The 21,436-nt window shown below is 37.2% G+C and overlaps 1 protein-coding gene across 2 annotated transcripts in view; it reads left to right on the top strand.

The window, feature by feature from the left end:
• The window catches only part of PDZRN4 (PDZ domain containing ring finger 4), a 387,356-nt gene that overhangs the window by 347,969 nt on the left and 17,951 nt on the right, over positions 1 to 21,436 (top strand). For both annotated transcript variants that reach the window (XM_082422543.1, XM_082422544.1), the window contains 4 exons: positions 7,492 to 7,590; positions 10,120 to 10,182; positions 16,976 to 17,077; positions 21,108 to 21,224. In XM_082422543.1, the coding sequence (XP_082278669.1) occupies positions 7,492 to 7,590; positions 10,120 to 10,182; positions 16,976 to 17,077; positions 21,108 to 21,224 (381 nt within the window). The remainder of the gene's footprint in view (positions 1 to 7,491; positions 7,591 to 10,119; positions 10,183 to 16,975; positions 17,078 to 21,107; positions 21,225 to 21,436) is intronic.

The following is a 21,436-nucleotide window of genomic DNA, read 5'->3' as shown; positions in this document are numbered from 1 at the left end:
TGAGGTACAAACATAGCCAAAGCAATTATAGCCTAAATCCAACTTCACTATAGTAGTTAACTCATCCAGCAGATGCCTGGGGGGCTTCTCATAAATTCCCAGATTCTGCTGGTATTAGGAATGCAAAGAAGATGGCATGGCACTGTCCTCAAGAGCTGAGTTTCCTTCTTTCATATCTAAGGCTTGTGGGATATAATAAACATAACAGAAAATATCTGCTTATAGAATAGTAAAGGAAACCAACAATAAAAATAAGCAACTTAATAAAATACAAATTTGCTAATAAAAAAGAATAAATAACCATAGTTGTCAAGAAGTTCTAAGCATTGGTGAAATTTCTGTAGAAAATTTTGGAGACCCTGCTTCAGAAAGAGTGATGGAGAGGGATACTATCCAGGATATTATTTAAGCTGAAAACTGAAAACTGAGAAAGAGCTGTAAATAGAACCAGAGCAAGGAGCTGTTGAGAATTCAGGATGAGTCCTTTAGTTAGGACTTGAATCCCAGCTCTGCTTCTGACTTGCTGTGTGACTCTGGGCAAGTTACTTATCTCTATGCCTCATTTGCTTCATCAATAAAGTAGAAATAATAGTAACGTTGTTTAAGGACTTATATGACACGGTTTACATTCAAGCTCCTACCTTCTCTTGCATGAACTGGTCACATTCTCAACTTGTCTCTGCATCTCTTAACCCTTCCAACTCACCCGCCATGCTACTGCTGAAGCCATTTTCCAAACTGCAAATCAGACTATGTTATTTCCCTTTCAGTGAGTCTTCTTTACTTTTTTACAGAGTCCAAAATACTCAATATAGTGCAGTCATTCTTCTATGATCTTGCCACTTCTCCAGTTTTATTTTTCACCATGCCCACTCACCCACTCCAATCTTCAACCCCTAGCTTCACACACATTAATTACTTAAGGCCCCTCTAACATGATATGTTGTTCCCTATCTCTGTGCCTTTTCATGGTCAGTGTTCTCTGCTCAGAAGTTTGGCCTTGGTAAGCACCAAGTCAATTCTATTATGTCTTCCAAGGCATTTTTTTTAAAATATTTATTTATTTATTTATTTTTGGTTGCATTGGGTCTTCGTTGCTGCGCACGGGTTTTTCTCTAGTTGCGGCGAGCAGGGGCTACTCTTTGTTGAGGTTCGCGGGCTTCTCATTGCGGTGGCCTCTCTTGTTGCGGAGCAAAGACTCTAGGTGCACGGGCTTCAGTAGTTGTGGCACGTGAGCTTCAGCAGCTGTGGCCTGTGGGCTCTAGAGCGCAGGCTCAGCAGTTGTGGCACACGGGCTTAGTTGCCCCGTAGCATGTGGGATCCTCCCGGACCAGGGCTCAAACCCATGTCCCCTGCATTAGCAGGCTGACTCTTAACCACTGCGCCGCCAGGGAAGCCCCCCAAGGCATTTTTATTTGATTCTTCCAGCAGCCCTCAACCTAGAGCTGACCATCATCTTTATGGGGTTTCCTCCCGCCCCATCCCATATGGATGATATCGTTCCTTTGTGTGTGTGTGCCTGGCAATGGGAATGATCTCATAGGGAAAGAGAAACTGATAATGCAGGAGAAAGAAAAGGAATAATTCCAGGAGGAAAGAAATTTGAAAAAAAAAAAAAGAGGCATGGTTTACCAAGTGTGAGTGGAAGCATTGGCCTTTGATAGAATTGGTGATCTTTCTTCCACTGTAACAGAATTCTTGCCTACAGGGTGGATACAGATAAACTTAGATTAATATGCTGAGTGGAGGGAAGATACAGTGGTTTCCATTTCATGGCTTCTTTTTTCTCCACGAAGTGTTGAATAGAATGATTGGCTACGAGTGAAGAGAGAGAAGGCACCATAGCAGAGTTGCAGAGAAACGGGGTGTGAAATACTCATCTGGGAGAGTGGAAAGTTGAGGTAATAAGAATCTCTTAGCATCCAATGGGTTCTGAGGGGAGGTCATCAACTGAGAGTGGGCAGGTTGTGTCGGAAAATTGAGGAAAGAGGAGCAGCTTGACGAGGGAAGCATGTGCGATTGTCGGGCAGTGTTGATGGCCCATTTGAGGTTTGTGGGAATGAATTTACAGTGAAAGCAGTCCGTGTAGTTAGCATGGCTGTGCCTTTTCCTCCAGGACCATACAGCCGCTTAGGTGGGAACACAAGGAAGTGAAGAGTTGGGCTCAACAGTGATTGACCTTTGCTGAGTGCTATGGTGAAGGCAAAGAATAGCGAGGAGGTTGTGGATTTTTATAAGAGTATCATGACTAACTGCAGTTCCAAGCTGGGCAAGGAGAGAGGGGAGGGAGTGAGGGAATTATTGATAGTGAAAAGTGGAAGGGTCAACAGGTTCAAGGTCCAGTGAGAGAGCACAAGTGGTGGAGGGGGAATGGAAGCTGCTTAAAGTGGATATTTTAGAAGTAAAGCAACTATGGAAATGACATTTTGTGAGTAGTCTTTTCTGTACATTGCTATGATATGTTGAATTATCTTGATGTAGACCCGCCAACAACTAACATATCGATCACAAAATCTAGACACAAATGACTATGGATATTTAGCAGTGCCATTCGTAAGCTAATAAATGATCATTTTATGTTTTGTTCAAATCTCAAGAGTCAACTGTGAAAAACCCTGAATTTCTGGATTCTTACAAAGGTAAACCACATGATCCTAATACTTAAAAACAAGTGCAGCTTTCTCAAAAGATACAACATCAAAATAGGAAGGAAGAAAAAAAAACATGTCTGATGTAAACAGCACGTTTTTCTGGTTTCCTGCCCTGCCTTTGCTCTTTGGTATAGACAGAGCAGGACTGGGTGAAAGCCCATTAAAGGGCAGGTGCCCATGCCATTGGCCTGATTCTCTAGTTGACACAGCAGAAGTAACGATACAAAATACAAACCACTTCTGACACTCACCTTGATTTTAAGTTTCCCATTTCTATTCCTGACATGGACTCTTAATTACTGGCCTCGTGAACCCATTCCCTGCCCCAGTTAAAAGTATAAACAAAATTAACATCTTTTTCTTTGTTAGGGTGTAAAATTGATTACAAATGAGTAATTTAAGACTTCCTAAGGCAATTCAGAGTCCACAGTGAGAAGCAGACAACCTGGATCTAGAAAAATATGGCAGTTTTATTTCTCAAAGGATTCAGAAAGAGAAAGTCGCTAAGAATAGGATAGGATTAAACACTGCCTATATTTCACAACAATATCATTGAAAAGGGAAAGTGGTTGAGTGAGGAGGTGAGGTTAGGGGAGTTGGTGTAAAGACAGGACCACGTGCTTTCAGTTTTACCCTAATGTCTCTATAAAATGTAATTTATTTACTAGTTGCAGCAACTTGTTTTGAATGTTTGGAGTTGGGGTGTCCGAGCCTGAAATGTTGTAGTCATAGCAATTTGGGTATTCCAGGAGTTTTGTCGTTTATTTTTTACTGAGTTTTATACCTGATTTCCACTATCCAGGAGAGAGTGAATTGAAGCAATATTTTCACAGTAGAGTATCTAGGCTTCTCTTAGCTGTGAGGGTTAATGTTTTCATATTTCCTACTTAATTCATTTTTAATAAAGGTTTTGTTGGAACAACTAAGCATGGTATTTCACTAGTTACTAATCAACATTACAAAATTTAAGACAATGATATATGATTACTACTAAGCTTGTGTAGTAATGGATATGTTGTCTGATAAATAAAAACCAGAAAACAAATAAAATTACAAGAAAGATATGGACACAATAGACCCCTCTCTCGGGATTGTCAGTTGATATCAGTGACCATCTTGTCTAGCCCTGGTTTTCATTCTGACTTGTGTAGTACTGATTGCCTCTGAATTTTCTCATTCATTCCATGGGCCTCAGAGCTCTTTAGAGTGTGGAAACAATTTGCTTATAAAAACCATTGCAGGCAGCTTCAAGCCTCAGTTCTTCTTCCAGCAAGAGAATCCCATCTAAAAAGCAAAAGTGTGGTTTTTTTTCTTTTTAAGTTCCGTGTTCCACCTCAGACCCAATCATAAAAAAATATAAAATATTCACAGCACTGTAGTGCAACCAATTTATGTAAAAATCCCATTCTTTCTATAATTCGAAGGATATTTCACAGCAAACTTTACTAACTTTAATCTCCTACTCCACCCTCAATCTCAATAATCAGTTTCTCACAGGATTAGATACTGTGATTTGATTTTTTTAAGGGACTGTACATATTCCCAGAACATAGCATCTTAAAGCACATTTAAGCCAAAATGAATGTGGTTTCATCGGGTATATGAAGTGATTCTTCCACTCCAGTCACAAATGACTTATGGAAGGTTAGCAGTGCCATCCGTGCGGGCTTGCCTTTGATTTGCAGATACCCAAGAATTGTCTCCGTGGAGAAAATGTACACAGGTAGCATTTCACTTCTATGTTTTTCATCAAACAGCTTCCTCATGACAGAGGGAAAGGTATGAAAGTTGTTAGGGAAAACGTTCTCTATTACCAGAGGGTTGTTTCTTCAGAAGTCAGAGGCTTGTGTGCACTGTGAAGGGAATACTAAATTAAACCTGGTGTAGAGTATTCTTTTCAGATAAGCAGCCTTTACAAAGCCACCTTTACCTCATACAAACAAAATTGTCAATAGGTAGCTGCTTATAAGTTATTTTTGTCATAGAATTAAAGAAACTTTGATTCTAAAATGTATGCTTTTGTGTACCAATATGAAATATGTAGTATCTGAAACATTCTCAACCAAAGAAAGAATTGCAAGTCCGCACTTGGGGCTGGTGTTCGGTGATTTATGGGATCCAAGAAATCTCACTTGCGCCTCCTCTGGAGCCTGGAATCTTAGTTCCATAAGTTCAGTCCTTTGAATTAAGGCTTGTAATAAAAATTGTATTTTCAGTCTTTATTGGTGTGAACCAAACCCTGGATGGAGCCACATTTTAAATAATTACTAATGATGATCCCTTCAAGAAACATTTATTTATGAATTATCTTTATATCTCAAGAGCTACTCGTGAGAGAATGGAAGACTACACCAAATACCAGGGTTTTCTAGGAGATAATTAGGATGGCAAGCCTGAAATCCCAATGGCTTCCTAAGTAGGCAACCTCAGGAACTCCAGGAAGCAAAAGAAATAGTAGGAGGGTGCCCAGTATCTTAAAAGGGGGAGGGGGTGATGTTGAAAACAAAGATGCTGTGGGTAACTTTGAGACCTGCTTCACAGTTTTGCTTAGGTTCAATAAGATGACAATATTGAAACGTTCTTTTGACCTCAGGATCTCAGAGTTCTGTTTCCCTGTGATTCTTGGTGATATTGATGTTGTATGGGTGGTTCTACCCTTTTTATTTTAATAGATTGGTTCCATTTTACTACAATATATTTAGATATGCATCTTCTAAACAAACACTAAACCCTAGTGCACCGTGGAGAGTGTAGAGAAAACACTCACGAAAGGAATGCTTCCCTCTGGAAACAACTTCCCACAGGATGGGGTGTTTCTCGGTGCTATTGGAAGGACATCGAAAGTCAATGGATTTCAGCTCCGAATACAGCTCATTTGTTTTAATTTAAAGGTCCCACTTTCAATTCTTTATGGTGTGTTTAGGTTTCCTTGTAGGCCTCTTAGGAATCACAAGCTTCTTTACTCCTTAACTGTATACTTCATTGCTATAATCGAGCTCTTTTGTTGCTATAATTCCTTCCTAATGTTACAGTTTTAGTCAAGTGTTCTTTCCCTCTAGAGGCATTAATTGTTGCCAATTTTGAAAATGCCCTTGATTGGTGTATACTTTTTGCTTCTGGTGCCAAAACATGTCACTGTTTGCTATTCTTCCTCTAGGTGGAAAGACTTTTTTTCTTCTTGTTCAACATACACCAAGCCCTTTTTAAGCTCTGTAGTGTGATTTAGAGTATCTTTGCCCACCAGGTGGAAAGTCAGCATTCTTCATGCTTTCATGTACTTCACCAATTTGCAGTACATGTCTCAGGATAGAAGATTTAAATTTTCTTTTATTTGCTATTAGCTGTGAAATTATTGGTCACTGGAGCTTATGACAGTCTATCCTTGTTAAGGATTTACCTTTGGTTTGTATAATATGTCATTAAAATAAATATTTTCCAATGACAAGACCTTCACTGAAATACAAAGTTAAAAGGGAAGATACTTCTTCATATGTAGCAGAGAGTACTGGAAAATATCCTCTAGTTTGAAATTAAGTGAGTTTCTCGTTAGTTAGTCCTGGTAACTATTTCAGATCATATACAGTTAAACGGATACTTTATTAACTAACTTTATTCCCTTCATTCATACACACGCACACACACACACACACACAGACACACACGCAAAATCTACCTCCAGTTAAAGAGGAAATATTATTTAATTATTGTTTTACAAAAAGTTATAAACACTAGGATATATTTTGAAATAAAAGCCATCACCCTTCAACCAGCATTAACTGAGTCCCCACACTGAACTGTCCCCTGTTCCAGGCACAAGAGAAAGAGCATTAAGCAAGACAGACAAATTTGTAACTCCCACAAAGCCTGAGTTTTAGAAAGATGGTCTAGATTTCATTTCCAGTTTAAATCTATTCTGTTCTTCTTCATCTGATTCTTTCCTAAAGGTCCTTATAAGCTCCATCCAACAGGAACACGTTCTCCATGATGAGAGCACCAATTTGTGTTTCAGTGCTTGGACTTATGCAATTTATTCTAAAAGTCATCTGCTTCTGAGAGTAGTACAAGTCTATTTCATTATATAAAAATGAAATACACTGAAATTTATTATTATTTTACTGAATATAAATCAGGAAATAGATTCAATATACATTACCTAAGGACTGACATTTCAAGCCCCTTAGCCATGTGTTTCAGTAAATGTGTTTCCTTGTTCATTTACTGCTGCATTTTTGAATCATTGCCTCTGCCCATATGACTGTTGATGTCTCTCCCTACAGCCTGGATGAACCCATTTCTTTCCAAGGGTGAGAGCTGCTACAGGATAATAGAAAACCTTGGCCTGAGCTACACAGAACTCTTGCTTATTATAATGTTGTATAGAACTCAAAAGAAGAATTGATGTACAGTTTAGTCTTTTTTTATTTGAACTTTATTTTGTTTTATTAAAATACAAATAAAAACACAGTACTCTCAGTAGTTTCATAAACATTTTACTACCTACTTTAACATTCTCAAATATTTTCTTGATTCTACATTTTTGATTTCTACATATTTTATTTAAACTTCATTTGTGGTTTTGTAAAGTTTTATGATTTAATACAAAAACATTGCACATCTCCAACTTTACAATGAAAAGTTAAAACACTGGCCTGAATATACAGACATACATGTTGAGAGTAAATTGTGAGGATTCTGGTGACATGGGTTAATTTCAGATGTTAGGCAATAATTATGAAGACTTCCCAGGATGGCCTAGAGAATATCAGTGAGTTCTCCATCCTGCTGCGGGATTTGATTTCTCTCTGAGATAAATGTCGTTCTGTGTGTGTTTTTCTCTCAGGAGGTCGAGTTGTGTCGTGTTAACAGTCAAGAGAAGCTGGGCCTGACAGTCTGTTACCGAACGGATGATGAAGAAGACACCGGCATTTATGTCAGCGAGGTGAGAAATGCCATGGAGGAGAGGTTAGGGGAGGCAGACAGCGAGCAGTGGAGTGAAATGACTCACGATGAGAAAATCCTTGGGAGGCTGGAATGGGAAGAATTGGCCATGTGCCAGTAGTTGTCACTTTCAATTAGGAAAGTAAGTTATGTTGCCCAAGTAATGGAATTATTATCAGCCTATTTAATGTGGATGCTTTCACCACTGAATTCCAGTAAGGAGAAGTGCAAAAACTGTAACATTGTCTAAATCTGAATAAAGTCCCTTAAGTACGCAGGAAGCCGAGCAAAGTTTTTGATCAGCAAACATTTATCCTTCTGTTCCTGCTGTGTCCTTTATCTGTCCTGTTAACAATAGCATTGACTTTTAAATCTAATATTCACAATAATCAGATATTTTACTCTGCTGACAGAATTGATAAATTTAAATATCATATCCAAGAAGTGCATCCATTGGTTTGTTTTATTCAGCCCCATAATCACTTTCAAGAAGTGAGGTACTTACGCAGGGAACTGTATTCAATATCCTGTAATAAGCCACAATGGAAAAGAATATGAAAAAGAATATGTGCATACATGTATAACTGAATCACTTTTCTGTACACCAGAAACTAACACAACATTGTAAATCAACTATAATTCAATTTAAAAAAGTGAGGTACGTAAATGTGAAATACCCTCAGTGTTAATAACTTTGAAAAAATGTGAAGCAAAATTTATTATTACAGGTGATTTTTTGAAACTCCCAAAAGAATCATTTTATGAGAAGTAGTAAGGTATTATGTGTGTGTGTGTGAGATATATATATACATACACATACAAACATATTTATAATTACACATATACATGCAAATACATATATGTACATATAAGTATATATAGGTATGTTATCTAACTCCTGCATATATGTATGTATACACACATATATGTGTGTGAAACCATGTATGTATATATGTATGTGTATGTGTATAAACCCAAAGTAAATACTGATTGCTGTTCTGTGCTGTTCCAAAGTTTCTTGGCTATGACTTTGAAAACATTACGTAACTTACTGAGCTTTGGCTTCCTCACCTAGAAACTTAGTACGACAATGCTTATCACATTACTTTTATAGAGGTGTTTAGACTCTGGCAGAGATAATATAATTAATGAACTTAGAAAACTACGCAGCTCTATAAATGTATCATTTTACCAAAGAATCTACTGACTGGCTCTCACTATGGAAAAATCTCCAGAGAATACTTGACTTATATACTTCTTTTAAATAAACAACTATGATAACCCCTCTGCTTATGGTGAGGAAGTATAAGGAAACACCTGCAGCATTATCCTTTGTAGTACGTATGGAGGTACAAATGCAGAATTTTAATATTAGTTTGATTGCTGTTCTGAAGACAAAGTTTTAGATTGTGAATGGCTTCTAAATAGGATACAATTGATTAATCATCCCTTATTTCCTTCAAGTAAGTCTCTGTTTACTATTTAAACATGTCAGCTTTGGAACTTTACTTTTCAGGGATAATAAAAAAGCCACAGGAGCAGAACAAAATTATTTGGAAAAAATGTTTCCCTATACATCTTACATGTAATTATAGTGTCTTTTGTTCTTGATTGATCACTTAAAACTCATTTATTGGCTGGTACCACCTAATTAAAAAGTAATATCTAACATCTGGATAGGATAGATCAACCTTACCCTACACTTGAAATACTTTGCTTAAAAAAAAAAAAAAAAAAAGGCTTTGCTAGAATAAGCTCCAATAAATGGTTTGAAGCCTTCATGTGAAATGTGATAGATGGAATTACCCCCAGTGAACAGTAAGTCATCACTGAAGTTTGGCCCATTAAAATGTTGATAAACTCTTAATAGAGCTTTAAATATCTATTTATTCTAAAATAAGTGACAGTTAATATACTTCACCCTATATGTAAAGTAGTGTCTAGTAATAATCTACATGGATAGGATTTTTTTTCACTTCTTGAGCTACATAGATTATAAATCTTTATAAATTAATGTGCTCATAACACAGAAATCCCTTTAATAAGTATGGACTTAGAGTATAGCTATCAGGTTTTCTCAGACAGCTAAGACAGGATTTAAAAATCACCCTAGCAGAAAGTAAATTTCCTGGGTCCTAGTATTAACATCAGCTGAGGATCATGTCAGCTGAAGACCATGTCTGACAGTTGGGATACAGAAATGAGTGAACAGATATAAAAAAATAATATAAAATAAAATAAAAAGGGGGGAAAGGATAAAAGGAAGGAAGAAACATAGAGAGGCAGGGAGAGAAAAGTGGTCTACAAATCAAGATGTGCTCTAGTACTCTTTAATTTTATTGTAATTAATTCTAAAATAGTTCATTTACATTTTTAGAATCAGTTGACAGAAGAAAAATTTGGCACGCACTCTATAAATCAATAGAAAAACTTGAAATACGTTTTTAAAAATATTTTTTAAAACCATATTTTTAAGTTCCTGGGAGGATATTGCATATCCACTTGAAGCTGTGTGTCCTCTCCCTTACAGGTAGATCCAAACAGCATTGCTGCCAAAGATGGCCGGATTCGAGAAGGGGATCGTATTTTGCAAGTATGTGGTGTGGTTATTTCCTTTAATTTCCTACTTTCTGTCCAATAGTTTTAATTTTATTTTGTTCCTTGAAAAATGTTAGAGAAAATAATTTGTCTTTGTTTCTGCATAGTAACATCTACAAAACTAAAAGTGATCATTTAAACCTTTTTAAAAATAAGGATAGTGCCATTTATTAAGGATTAGTAGCTAATAATTAGTGAGTAAGGCATAATCTCTGGACTCAGATACGTCGACTTCAGCTTCCAGCTCCATCACTTACTTGGGCACTTTACTTAACCTCTCATTGTAAGCCTGTTTCCTCATCTTAAAGAATGATAATAGTAAAATATATTGTTGCAAAGGTTAGATATGATTAAGCATGTGATGTGCTTAGCACACAGTGCATGGTGAGTAATAAGCATTAACTGCTGTTGTTACTAGCATCAGCAGCAGTTATTGCTGCCTTTTCCACAATAAATTAGGTAAACAGAGATCCCAGTGTTCCATTACTATGAAAGTTTAGAAGTCTGAAGAAGTCTTAATTATTTATAAATGAGTTACTGGGGACATGTGGAGGATGGAATGTGAAAACATAGAGGCTGACTGAATTTCAGTTTAAAAATAGAGATGGTAAGCACCTCATAGGGGGTGTGTAGACTGGAAAGAGTTCCCGGTCAAACCAGGAAAAACTGCAAAAGCCAAAGTTTCCATCCTAAATCTGCCTTGACCTGCTCTATCCCTTCTGAGTCCTTTCTCATAAAGGGTGGCTGGAGGAAGACACACAGCGCCCCAGCTCTTATGTCCAGTTTAACCCAAAATAAGAACAGAGGTCCTTGGGGGTTGAGTTTCACTGCAGATCACAACTGCAAGACAGGAAGGAGGACTCAAATGACAAATTGAAGAAGCTACAAACTGTTAAAACATTCCGCAAAACTTTTAGTTGTTATGACAGATCTGTTGTTCCCATTTCTCCTTCCTAGATATGAACCCTAACGAATGTTTCTTTCAGTTCAATACATTTGGATTCAACACTCTACCTGGAACCAGGCCTTTAAAAATAGACAAGATGCCGTGGCAGCCTTTGGGGCATTCCCTGTGTAATTAGGAAGACAGCTGCTTATGCAGATGATTACAGTACAATGCGACGTTGTTGTGAGAAAGTTGTGCCACACGAGGGCTATTCTGCCCAGCCTTCTGCTGGTCTTCTTTCCTTTCTTTGGGGGGGGTACTCACCGAATCACACCACTTCTCCATACCCCTTCCCTTCTCTAGCAAGAGGCCACAGAACTCCTTTTTCATCAAGGACCCTCTACTAAGGCTCCAATGAGGAAAGAATAGAAGTATGAATTAGAGGTTATGGTCCCACTAGTCTTCAGAAAACTTCAAGAATACATAATTTCTACTTTAATGAGCTCCCTAAGTGTTGACCTGTAGTTAAACAAAATGGGATGTGTCTATCACTGGATAACTCAGGGGCAGGAAAAGTGAATCAAGAAACCAAGACTTAGTCTTGTTTGCTACCATATTTTCAATGTTTTTCTCACACTCGTGTGAGTAAACGAGTGAATGAAACACGGGTATTCAGTAGAGAGAGTGATAGGATAGATGGCAGAATAAAATCTGCAGTAAAGCTATACTTATACATCCTCATTAATAAAAAGGGGTACCATCTGCATGTGTCATCCAGATAATGAAAGCTTCAAAAATATTTCATTGAGTTTTTGATTTAGAAATCATTTTAAATGTGTTGTTCACTTTGTTAACATCTCCAATTAAATATACTGAAAATAATGTAACCTTCCTTTGATGCTGAGGGTCACGTCACACCCAGCAATCATCACACAATGCTATATATAATAGAGTAAAATGCTCAATGGCTGAAAGATCTGGAAGATTGTGTGCCCTGATATTAAATGACCCTAGTTGGCTACTTTTTCTGATGCATTGGGTCTATGTTTTGTCATTTTCCTCTTGCTGTTTCCAGCTGTCACTTCTTCCTGTCACCATCTACTCACCACGCCCCGTACCCACTACTGTGCACTCACTGGCTCACTTCCTAGTTTCCAGGTCACCACCTCCTATAGGCTAGATACACAAATACAGTTAGTAAAATGGTGTCTATTAGTTCTGTGGGTAGAGTTTGATAGAAATAAAGTACATATGTTTCCACAGATGCACACTATGTATTTTGACACTTCCTTATTCTTGGCTATATCGTAGGCAGGTAAAGTTTTCAGATAAGATATTTTCTGGGTAATAAGGCATTCCTTAATGGACTTGATTCATTGAAAAAACAATAGCAGGATTGATAAAGTGCTGTGGTCTGCCTGATTAGTTTATGTTTAGTGACAAATACGTCACATCTAATGAATAAATACCTGTCACATTAAAAAGCCTAGAATTCAATTCTATCTGCACACACAGGAAACAAAGAATCTTAATGGTGATAGTAAAATTATATAAAAGAAAACTGTGACAAAATTGTGCCGATAGACAAATAGCTCCCGTGTGGCTGGTAAGAAGATTATGGGATACCCTGTAATGAACAATTAATGACTCCTTTCCCAGGGAGATGAGAGTGGGGGAAAGAGAGGATTTCTTCTCATCCTTTAAGTTTCCTGGCTGGCTTTGATTTAAATGAATCTCATTAGAGCAATCGGGATTTTAATGTCCTGTTCACAATGACCTAAGTAGAGTATTTCTATGGTCCTGCCTTCATTGTGTAGCTAAAATTTTCTAAGTGTAGTGCTCCACGGTCCTGTCAGAGAACCTCACCTAATGGCACCACACACACAGGTAATCACACGATATTGTTAGAAGGTAGGGATCATGCAGAAGAGAAACCATGATCCACCTTCGTGAGAACACATTCTAGCTCTCATGTGTTTTTTCTCTGCAAGTGCTTGACAGTTCTATTTGCTGTGCTTTTGCCACAAACTGGTGGTATCAGATGTGTTCCCAGGAATTAATATGGGGAAGATCTTTTACAAAATTGCCGTGCTGAGTCAGGAGAAAAATTAAAGACATACATGATCAGCCGTCTAAAGTAAAGAGTGCTCTAGTCTCACGTTCTCTTTGGCATATACTATTCCATGTAAGCAATCTAATCTCATGTTTGGCCAGAAAAGTCAGTCATGTTTCTAAGGATTATTCCCTGACAAAACCCTGCAAAAGCTCAAACAGTGGAACAATAAGACTTCTAATCAGCTCTCTTTCTTTCTCTGCCCTAAACTGGTCCTCACCGTTTCTTCCTACTCTTACTTTCTTCCCTTTGGATAACTGTTTTCCCCCTATTTCTGTTCTTTTCACCTCTCTATTTCTATTCTTCACTTACCTTCTTTCTCTCCACACTGAAATATAAACACATTTGAAATAAAACTTTTTTCTCTTGCCTAAGATTCCTGGGTTTTCAAATAAGAAATTCTATAGGTGGTTGAATGCCAAGAACTGTAGTTGCCTACTTGCCTATGGTACACTGATAAAGGAAACCTAAAAATTGGCATATTCAAGCAAAAAAAGCTATATAAATATATTTCTAGACTTTTAGGGTTTTACACACAGACACACACACACACTCATAGGCCCGTACAGGAGATTAGGCCTAAAGTGGAATTTCAGCTGATTTCTCTTTATAATTGCCACAAATCTCTCCTAAGCCAAGAAAATATCCATTTTGAAACTAATATTTGCATATACCATGCACAAAAAATGAAACAGATATATTATCTAGCAGTTTTTCCTCATTTATAACAAAGGTTAAATATTGCCTTCCTCCTTGCTCTCTTTCCCTCTCTTTTCTTGAAATGGAAGTCTTCCATTAAATTGTGCTGACTCCAATTCTCATCTATGCCCTCCCCTTGTTTCTGGATCCTTCACCTTTCTGTCTGCATGATGTTTCCAGGCACAGCAAGCTGCTTTCCCACAAGCAATCCTGTAGCTATGAGCCATCATTCAGGAACAAGAGCAAATGAAGGTGGAAAGCTCTCTCTGATTCCATTCCTCAAGTCTTTTTCATTCCTTGAGAGGCATCTTTGATGAAACCTATGGCTGCATTTTTTGCCTCAATATCAATCTGGGTATCAAAGTAATGTCCCGAGTACAACGGGATCTACCAACCAGGTGGCTAAGGTGGCCTTTCTTTTGAAAAATAAACAAAGATTACACTTTAATGCCAGTATTCTGTGGCAGATTTCTTTCATTCCACATATGATTCTGGATGTAAAACTGTTTCTACAACGTATGATCTGTCCTCCCAAAATAAGAACATAATGCCAGGACTGGAGACCATAGCTCTTGTAGTATGAGTTCACAGAGGAGAGATAAGAACACCAACTATAAAGGAAATCAAACGCAGCCATATTGTTTCTTGATGGCCCTCTAAAAATTAAAAATATATATGAGATAGATATCTTTTAAACTAGAACCATGTTTCCTGCTATGGATTTCAATGTTATGCATGAATTTTATTCTATTTTTTTTTTTGAATTTTATTTTATTTTTATACAGCAGGTTCTTATTAGTTATCCATTTTATACATATTAGTGTACATATGTCAATCCCAATTTCCCAATTCATCACACCACCACTGCCCCCCACATGAATTTTAATATATTTGCTTTGTTTAGAAGAAAAGAGTCTTTCTGAGGGATTAAAATATAAATAATCATAGTAATAATAATAACAACAATAGCATTAACAGTAATATGTGCAAGCTTGAGCACTTTCTGTATACCAGGCACTTATTTAAACTGTTCACATATATTAACTCTTTTAATCCTATAACAGTCCTCTGAGAAAGGCACTATTATCTGCATTTTAATAGAGGAAATGAACAATAACATTAACATGAATGAAGAGTGTTTAGATTAATGGTAAGTAAGGTTTAGATGAAGAATTTGGAAGTATGCATATACTCAAGTGAAAAAGTAGTAGTGAGAATTGTATGTCAAACAGAAAAGGTTAAGTTGTGTGAGATCATCCAACTCAGTCTCCTTAGGATCAATGTCTACAATGGAGGAAAGATGAACGATAAGGTCCATAATTGATAGACAAATAGATACATCACAGATATACTACTAAGAATTACTATGAAATGGATACAAGCCCTCAAAACTGAAAGAAATCATTATTTTTAAACTACACGCAATTGAGGTGGGGGAGGTGTAGTGGAACCCATCACTGCCAATTTATGTTTATTTGAAGAAAAAAAGGCCTTGGACTCAGTACAAAATTTTCAGGTATACATTTACCAAAAAAAACCCACAACATATCCTTCTTGATCATTAGTCCCCAGTTTAGGATCAAAGTTTTCATTTTCTAATTTAGTGAATTTTATTTGAGAATTGCCAAAAAAAAAAAAAAAAGGGAATGTACTTAAAAGTTATAAAAACTGAATTTCCTGTCCACACATACAAGTGAAAAACTAAGGAGCTATTCATTTGATCACAGTAAGAAAATACAGCATGAGGTTGTGTGATTTTTTTCCCCCCCTTTGACTATCATTGTCTGCTTTCTTTGTGCTAAATACGATTCTAGGAATAATAATCATTTATTATGGTCCACAGTTGAGATTCCTGAGCTTGTCTTCAGATAATTATGTCTGTCTTCATGAATCAGCCAGAATCCCAGAGACCCACAAGGAGAAAATGTCAGGAGTCTACTTCATGCTTTTAAGCAGAAATTCACAGTGAAAGATGTTAGATTAATTATTGGAAAAAAATGGTCAATGCAGCCACACTTTCTGAAATAATTAATACTTATTTTAGATAGAATTACTTGACCTCTTCAATCGAAATTTCTTCCCACATTTTTGATGATGTGTTATGGATCAAAAATCTCATCTCTATGGAATTGAGCAATCAATAAAATAAAATAAATTTAAAATATCCAAAGAAAAAAGTGTATCAATAAGAGCTAAATACATTTGAACATGAAATGTAGTTTAAAATACAAACTTTAGGAACCTTATTTTCCCTGTAGAACTTAGAAAAAAGAAAAAGGTACATTTCAAACACCACTAGAATCTTTTGTTTTAATCAAAAGTTTACTCAAGCTTGGCTTCTTCCAGTAAGCATTCTTATTTAAAAAAATTTTTTTTATTTTATGTTAATTTTTTAAAAAATTTTATTTAAGTATACTTAAGAGATGAGCCTTAAGATATTTCATTAGTTTTGTTGTTTTAGGGAAGCGGATAGATCCGAGAAAGGAGCTGGAGTAGATGACGATGTTACTGATGAACTGGTTCTTCGTTTGATTAGTTAAGCACTGAAAGATATCCCGAGAGTGATTTGGGGCAACTGAGTCAGACCCACACGCAAATACGAAATGATTAAATGAAAATGCAAGCAGCAGCAGCCCGGGAGCATCGCCCGGTGAGAGATAACGCGGCAGCTCGCTAATTGGCTCACAGCAAGCGCGCAGGATGACGGATTTCAGTTGTGGTATTGCTGGTCTTACTTCCCCCAGCACCATTATCTCAGAGTGACACTTCCATTACTCTGAGCGGAGAAAGATGAACGTCACCTGTCAGGGGCTGGTTAATTGTGTTGCTAGATGTATGTTGCCAGGGCGCAGGTTGGACATTTATGAACATAACTGCTTCCTCTGATGTCCGCCATCCTTCAGGGATCGATACGGCTCTTACAGTAAGCGCGTAATTGAGTGAAGGCACTTACCACTGAGGGGCTGAAGACGAGCCCATTGTGTGAGCTTCATGTCCATACATTTACCATAAATGAGCTGATATTTGCCATTTATTGTGTGCAGCATTGTGGAAATGGAAACTAATGCGCCACTTTCATTTGTTTTCTAGATAAATGGGGAAGACGTCCAGGATCGAGAGGCGGCGGTGGCCCTGCTGTCTAGTGATGAGTGCCGGAGAATCGTGCTGCTGGTCGCAAGGCCGGAGAGTCAGGTCAGAACAGAGAGAGCAAAAGTCTTGAGACTGCACTTTAGGTTCACTGTCTGCTATTCTATAACAGATCAGTGCCATGGATGTTTGTAAAACCAGGCATACAAAATATAATTGAGTCATCTTTCCCAACTGGCCAACCTTATCAAAACAATTATAAGTAAAGACTCCTTAATATTGCTTCACAGAAAGGCAGCTAAACATCTTATTTTTTTTAAAAGAACACAAAATTGAATCATTACTCTCTCCTTCCACTTGCCAGTTATTTAAATTAATTCATAAATGAAAAATGATTGACTTTACATGATATTTAATTCTGTGTGGATCTTTGCTTTAGGTTTTCATCTAAAAATACTTAATTGGCATATTAAGGTATCTTGAAAGAGTCTCTAATGAGAGAAACATTAGCATATCTAGCTATCAACTTAAATCTTTTTAGAGTAACTTTATCAAATAAAATACCTTAAGTAGTACAGTGTAGTTCCATGTATAGTAAATGAATTTTTTCCAAGTTTAGTGTGACAAAAACAAATTGAGAGCTTTTAAAGAATTTTTTAAATATATTTACAGAGGGAGATGTCATGAAAGTAAAGGAGAGGTAATGGTGGAAGAAAAGTACTATTGGTACTTCTTTTTATATCCTTTTTATCCCCCACCACAAGGCAGAAAGGACATTACATTGTCACCATTCTATCCATCTGTCAGTGCTGGATAACCAACTTCAGTGAGTGAAGTTGGTTATATCACCATTTGTCTTTCAGGTTATTGATCTGATATATTTCAGACTCAATAACTACATACTATCTATAAATTACATTGAGTAAGTGTATTTCAGTGTCAGACCGAATCCTGTCTTGAATATAGTGGTTTTAAAAGATCACCCTTTCCGCATATATTTCCATTATGCCCTTGACCATTCTGAATGTTTCCCATAAAGCCTGCCATAGCCTAGGGCAGACTAAAGTTACACACCTGAGGTCCTAGGAGTGGGAAAGGAAACTCCATAACTGGCTGTGCTGTCTATGTGGGAGTGAATTATTAAAATACATATGAAATTGCACTAATTACCTGGAAATTTTGCAAACCGGTTAATCTCAATGACCCCATTTTCTTGAAAAAGAACAGAATAAAGGGGCTAAATACATATTAGTGAAATTAATGGTAAATTGAAGAGTACTCAATAGTCATCCTTGCTATAGAAAAGATATTTCAACTTTATAATGTGGTTTCCCTGCCCTTTCCATGTAACTGCTAGAGAACCTCATTAATTTAGAATTAAAGCATTTCCTTTACTATGCCACATAACAGCTATAACATACTGTGGAAAAAATAGAAATTAATAACATAAAACCAGATCCTGTTAATCTTTGATGGCATACATATGCTTGGTAGAACCACTGGCGTTTTTGAATATCTGATTACACTCCTGACCCAAGAGTCAATGTTGGAGCATGAATTTTCAAACAAGACTTTCTTTCCACAGTTGATAAAAGATGGTTGTCTGACTCTGTAGCATATCATCCCGTCTGTCAAAATCAAGATCTGCCATAGCCCCTTGATCCTGAAGAAGCTGTCATGACACTGGAAGGCAGCTAATTGCCTTTAGAAAATCAGATTTCTAGAAAAATAAGGAAAGAAAATGCATTTTAATACCATAATTTAAAAATGTAATTTAAGCAATACATGCTATAAGGTGGCAAAAACAACATAAACTTGTATTTATATCACCATATTTTCCCATCAGTTTCAGTATATCTCATTATTGCATTTTTTGCATGTTTATTTTATTTAGAGAGAGTATAGAAGTTTTAGTGTGCTTTTTCTAGCTTTTTTTTTTTTTTTTTTTTTTATGTTTCAAATTCTCTCTACGTTCTCGGAAATGATCAGAGTTGCTGGGGGCAGTACTGTGCAACCGTGTAATATTTTTAAATAACTCATTTCTTTCATTCCCTGTCAACTTACTTTCATTTTCCGCCCATTTTCTTCCTGAGACCATTAAAGATATTGCTATTCTGTCCTATTCCCCTTGGGACATTGGGGCAGAGAGGACTCTTGTAAGAACTGTAGAGAACTTTTGAGACAGAGCAGGTTGCTTCTTCCTCTGAAATGCCACATGTGAGCCTCTACTGTGCAGACAGATCCCCCTGTATAATTATGACAGTCCCCCCTTTCCCACGGCTCAACTCAAGGGAAAATTCTGTCTCTGCCACAGCACTGAACTCAGACTGCCATGAATGTGTGTGTAGGGGGAAGGGAAATGCAACAGGGAAGGGAGGTGAGCCAGAAGAATCTCTCCTGACTTAGTGTGCTGTGTATTCCTCCAGCCTAGAGGGAAGCCTTAATCAAAGTAGACACACACTAACTACACATGGCAACTCAGGGATCTGTGGGGTTAGTTAATAAGAAAAGAGTTATAGGAAAGCATTAATTTCTATCATTTGTTCTCCTTGTCTTCCCCATCCCTTCATTTCAATTTCAAAAGACTCTGTTCCATCATTCACTGTATCAGTGTGGGCAGATATTCTGTTTTGACCTGATTAAAGAAAAAGTCCTTGCTGTGCTTATAAAAAATAAACATTTCTAGCTTTAAGTAATTTCTTTTGGAGCCTGGCATTTGCAGCTTCATGAAACTTAAAAGGGATTAAAAAATGTAAAACTTGGACAATTATGAATTGGACTGAATTTAAATTTTTAGTCAGCTTAATCTTCATAGCTCATCTGCATATCAAAGTCACTGGGGTGGAACTTGGTCAAGTTATTCAGGCCACAGTGAGATAAATGAGGATGAATAAATGCATTGATGCTTTTGGCCCAGTCAAGTTTGAAATAATTTAAGGTCTAGGTAGCCTTTAGTAAATAAAAAGAAACCTATGATTGCCTTCATTTAATGAATGTGATACAGAGACACTAATGCCTCTTCTGGTGCAATTTAATGTCCTCTCAGGTTCGTTTGTTTTTAAGTTTTAGAAGTTCAGTTCTCTTAAAGACAAGCTTATTTTTTGTGTTTGGTGCTTACCCATTTGTCCGGTGGTGAAAACATCTCCCACCGTTGTCAATTTTGACTCACTAGAAAGCTGCTGTTTCTTTGTAACACAGAGTAAAGGGGAGCTTTGACAATAATTCAGTTAATTCAATCAGCATAGACAGCTAATTTATGTAATCCAGCTCCAAAAACCCACTTTGAGGCAAATTATCTAAATTGACTGTCAACACTTATCATATTAGCAAGGTAACCACCAGTTTTCCACTTCCTTTTGTATTGAGAAGCCAAAAGGATTTGTTTGGTTTAGTTTGTGTAAGACTGCCACAAGAATACCTACCTTCAGCACCCACAAAGAAAACCCTGCACGCTTCACACGGCTCCCCCACCCTTACATGCAACATTTAAGGTCTTTTTCCTTGGAATTGAGTCTGAGAAACGAATCACAATAGTCATGGCACAGCATCGCTCTCTATTGAGAGTAACTTAGAATTTTCCTTTTTCTTTTTTCCGGATGAAATAAACGTTGTCCGTATTTGTGGCAAGCAGCCATCTTGTTAACTTGAAAGTCAGCCGCCTAAAAATAAAAAAGCAGAATGAGGGTAGCATCAGTGTGTGTGTGTGTTGGTGGGGGGTGCTTTGTGTGGAGTTGCTTTTGGGGGATGTTGTTAAGGAAAAAGGCCCGATTGTCTCATAGCCCTATTAGTACCATTGCAGTTCTTTAACACGGGGACAGTTGGGAGTAATGAGCGTGACAGCTGTGGATTATGCAGGATGCTTTTCATACACTTTGAAAGACGGTGATGTTCTGTGCTGTGAGGTCTACTCAGTTATGAGAGAAAATCTGTAGCTCTGTTTCAGGGAAGGATAAAAGGCATGAGTCCAATTTTTTTTATCACCTTTTCTTCCTTCTGAGAGGTGAACTATAGGAGGCTGGTATTTTGAAGAGAATCATGATAAAAGGAACTGGTCAGGCGTCACCATTTAAGTTTACCCTATCTTAGCTTGAGTTCTCACTAACCGAATGTAATGTACTAATGTATTCTTTTGCAGCTGGATGAAGGCTGGCTGGAAGATGAAAGGAATGAATATTTAGAGGAGTTAAACTTGTCGATGTTGGAAGAACAGCATAATGAAGCAATGCAACGCACTGCGGGTGAGGTGGAGCAGGTAGGGCCACAATCTGAACTCCAGCATTTGAAATGATGCTAGTTCTTTTTTAAATATGTAACCATAAATGGAATAAAAAAACAAAATCAAAGAGTTTGACCAAACATCTCTGTGACGATAATTTTTGAAAGCAAATGATCATCTCAAATGAAGCAAGAGGGAATAAATATAATTTTTTTCTATTAAGAATATTTCTACTTTGGGAAGCTTAG

The sequence above is a fragment of the Balaenoptera physalus genome (assembly GCF_965194825.1).
Source record: "Balaenoptera physalus genome assembly, chromosome: 13".
Lineage (NCBI taxonomy): Eukaryota > Metazoa > Chordata > Mammalia > Artiodactyla > Balaenopteridae > Balaenoptera > Balaenoptera physalus.
Note: the sequence above shows the minus strand (reverse complement) of the source record. Positions and strands in the feature narration are given on the sequence as shown.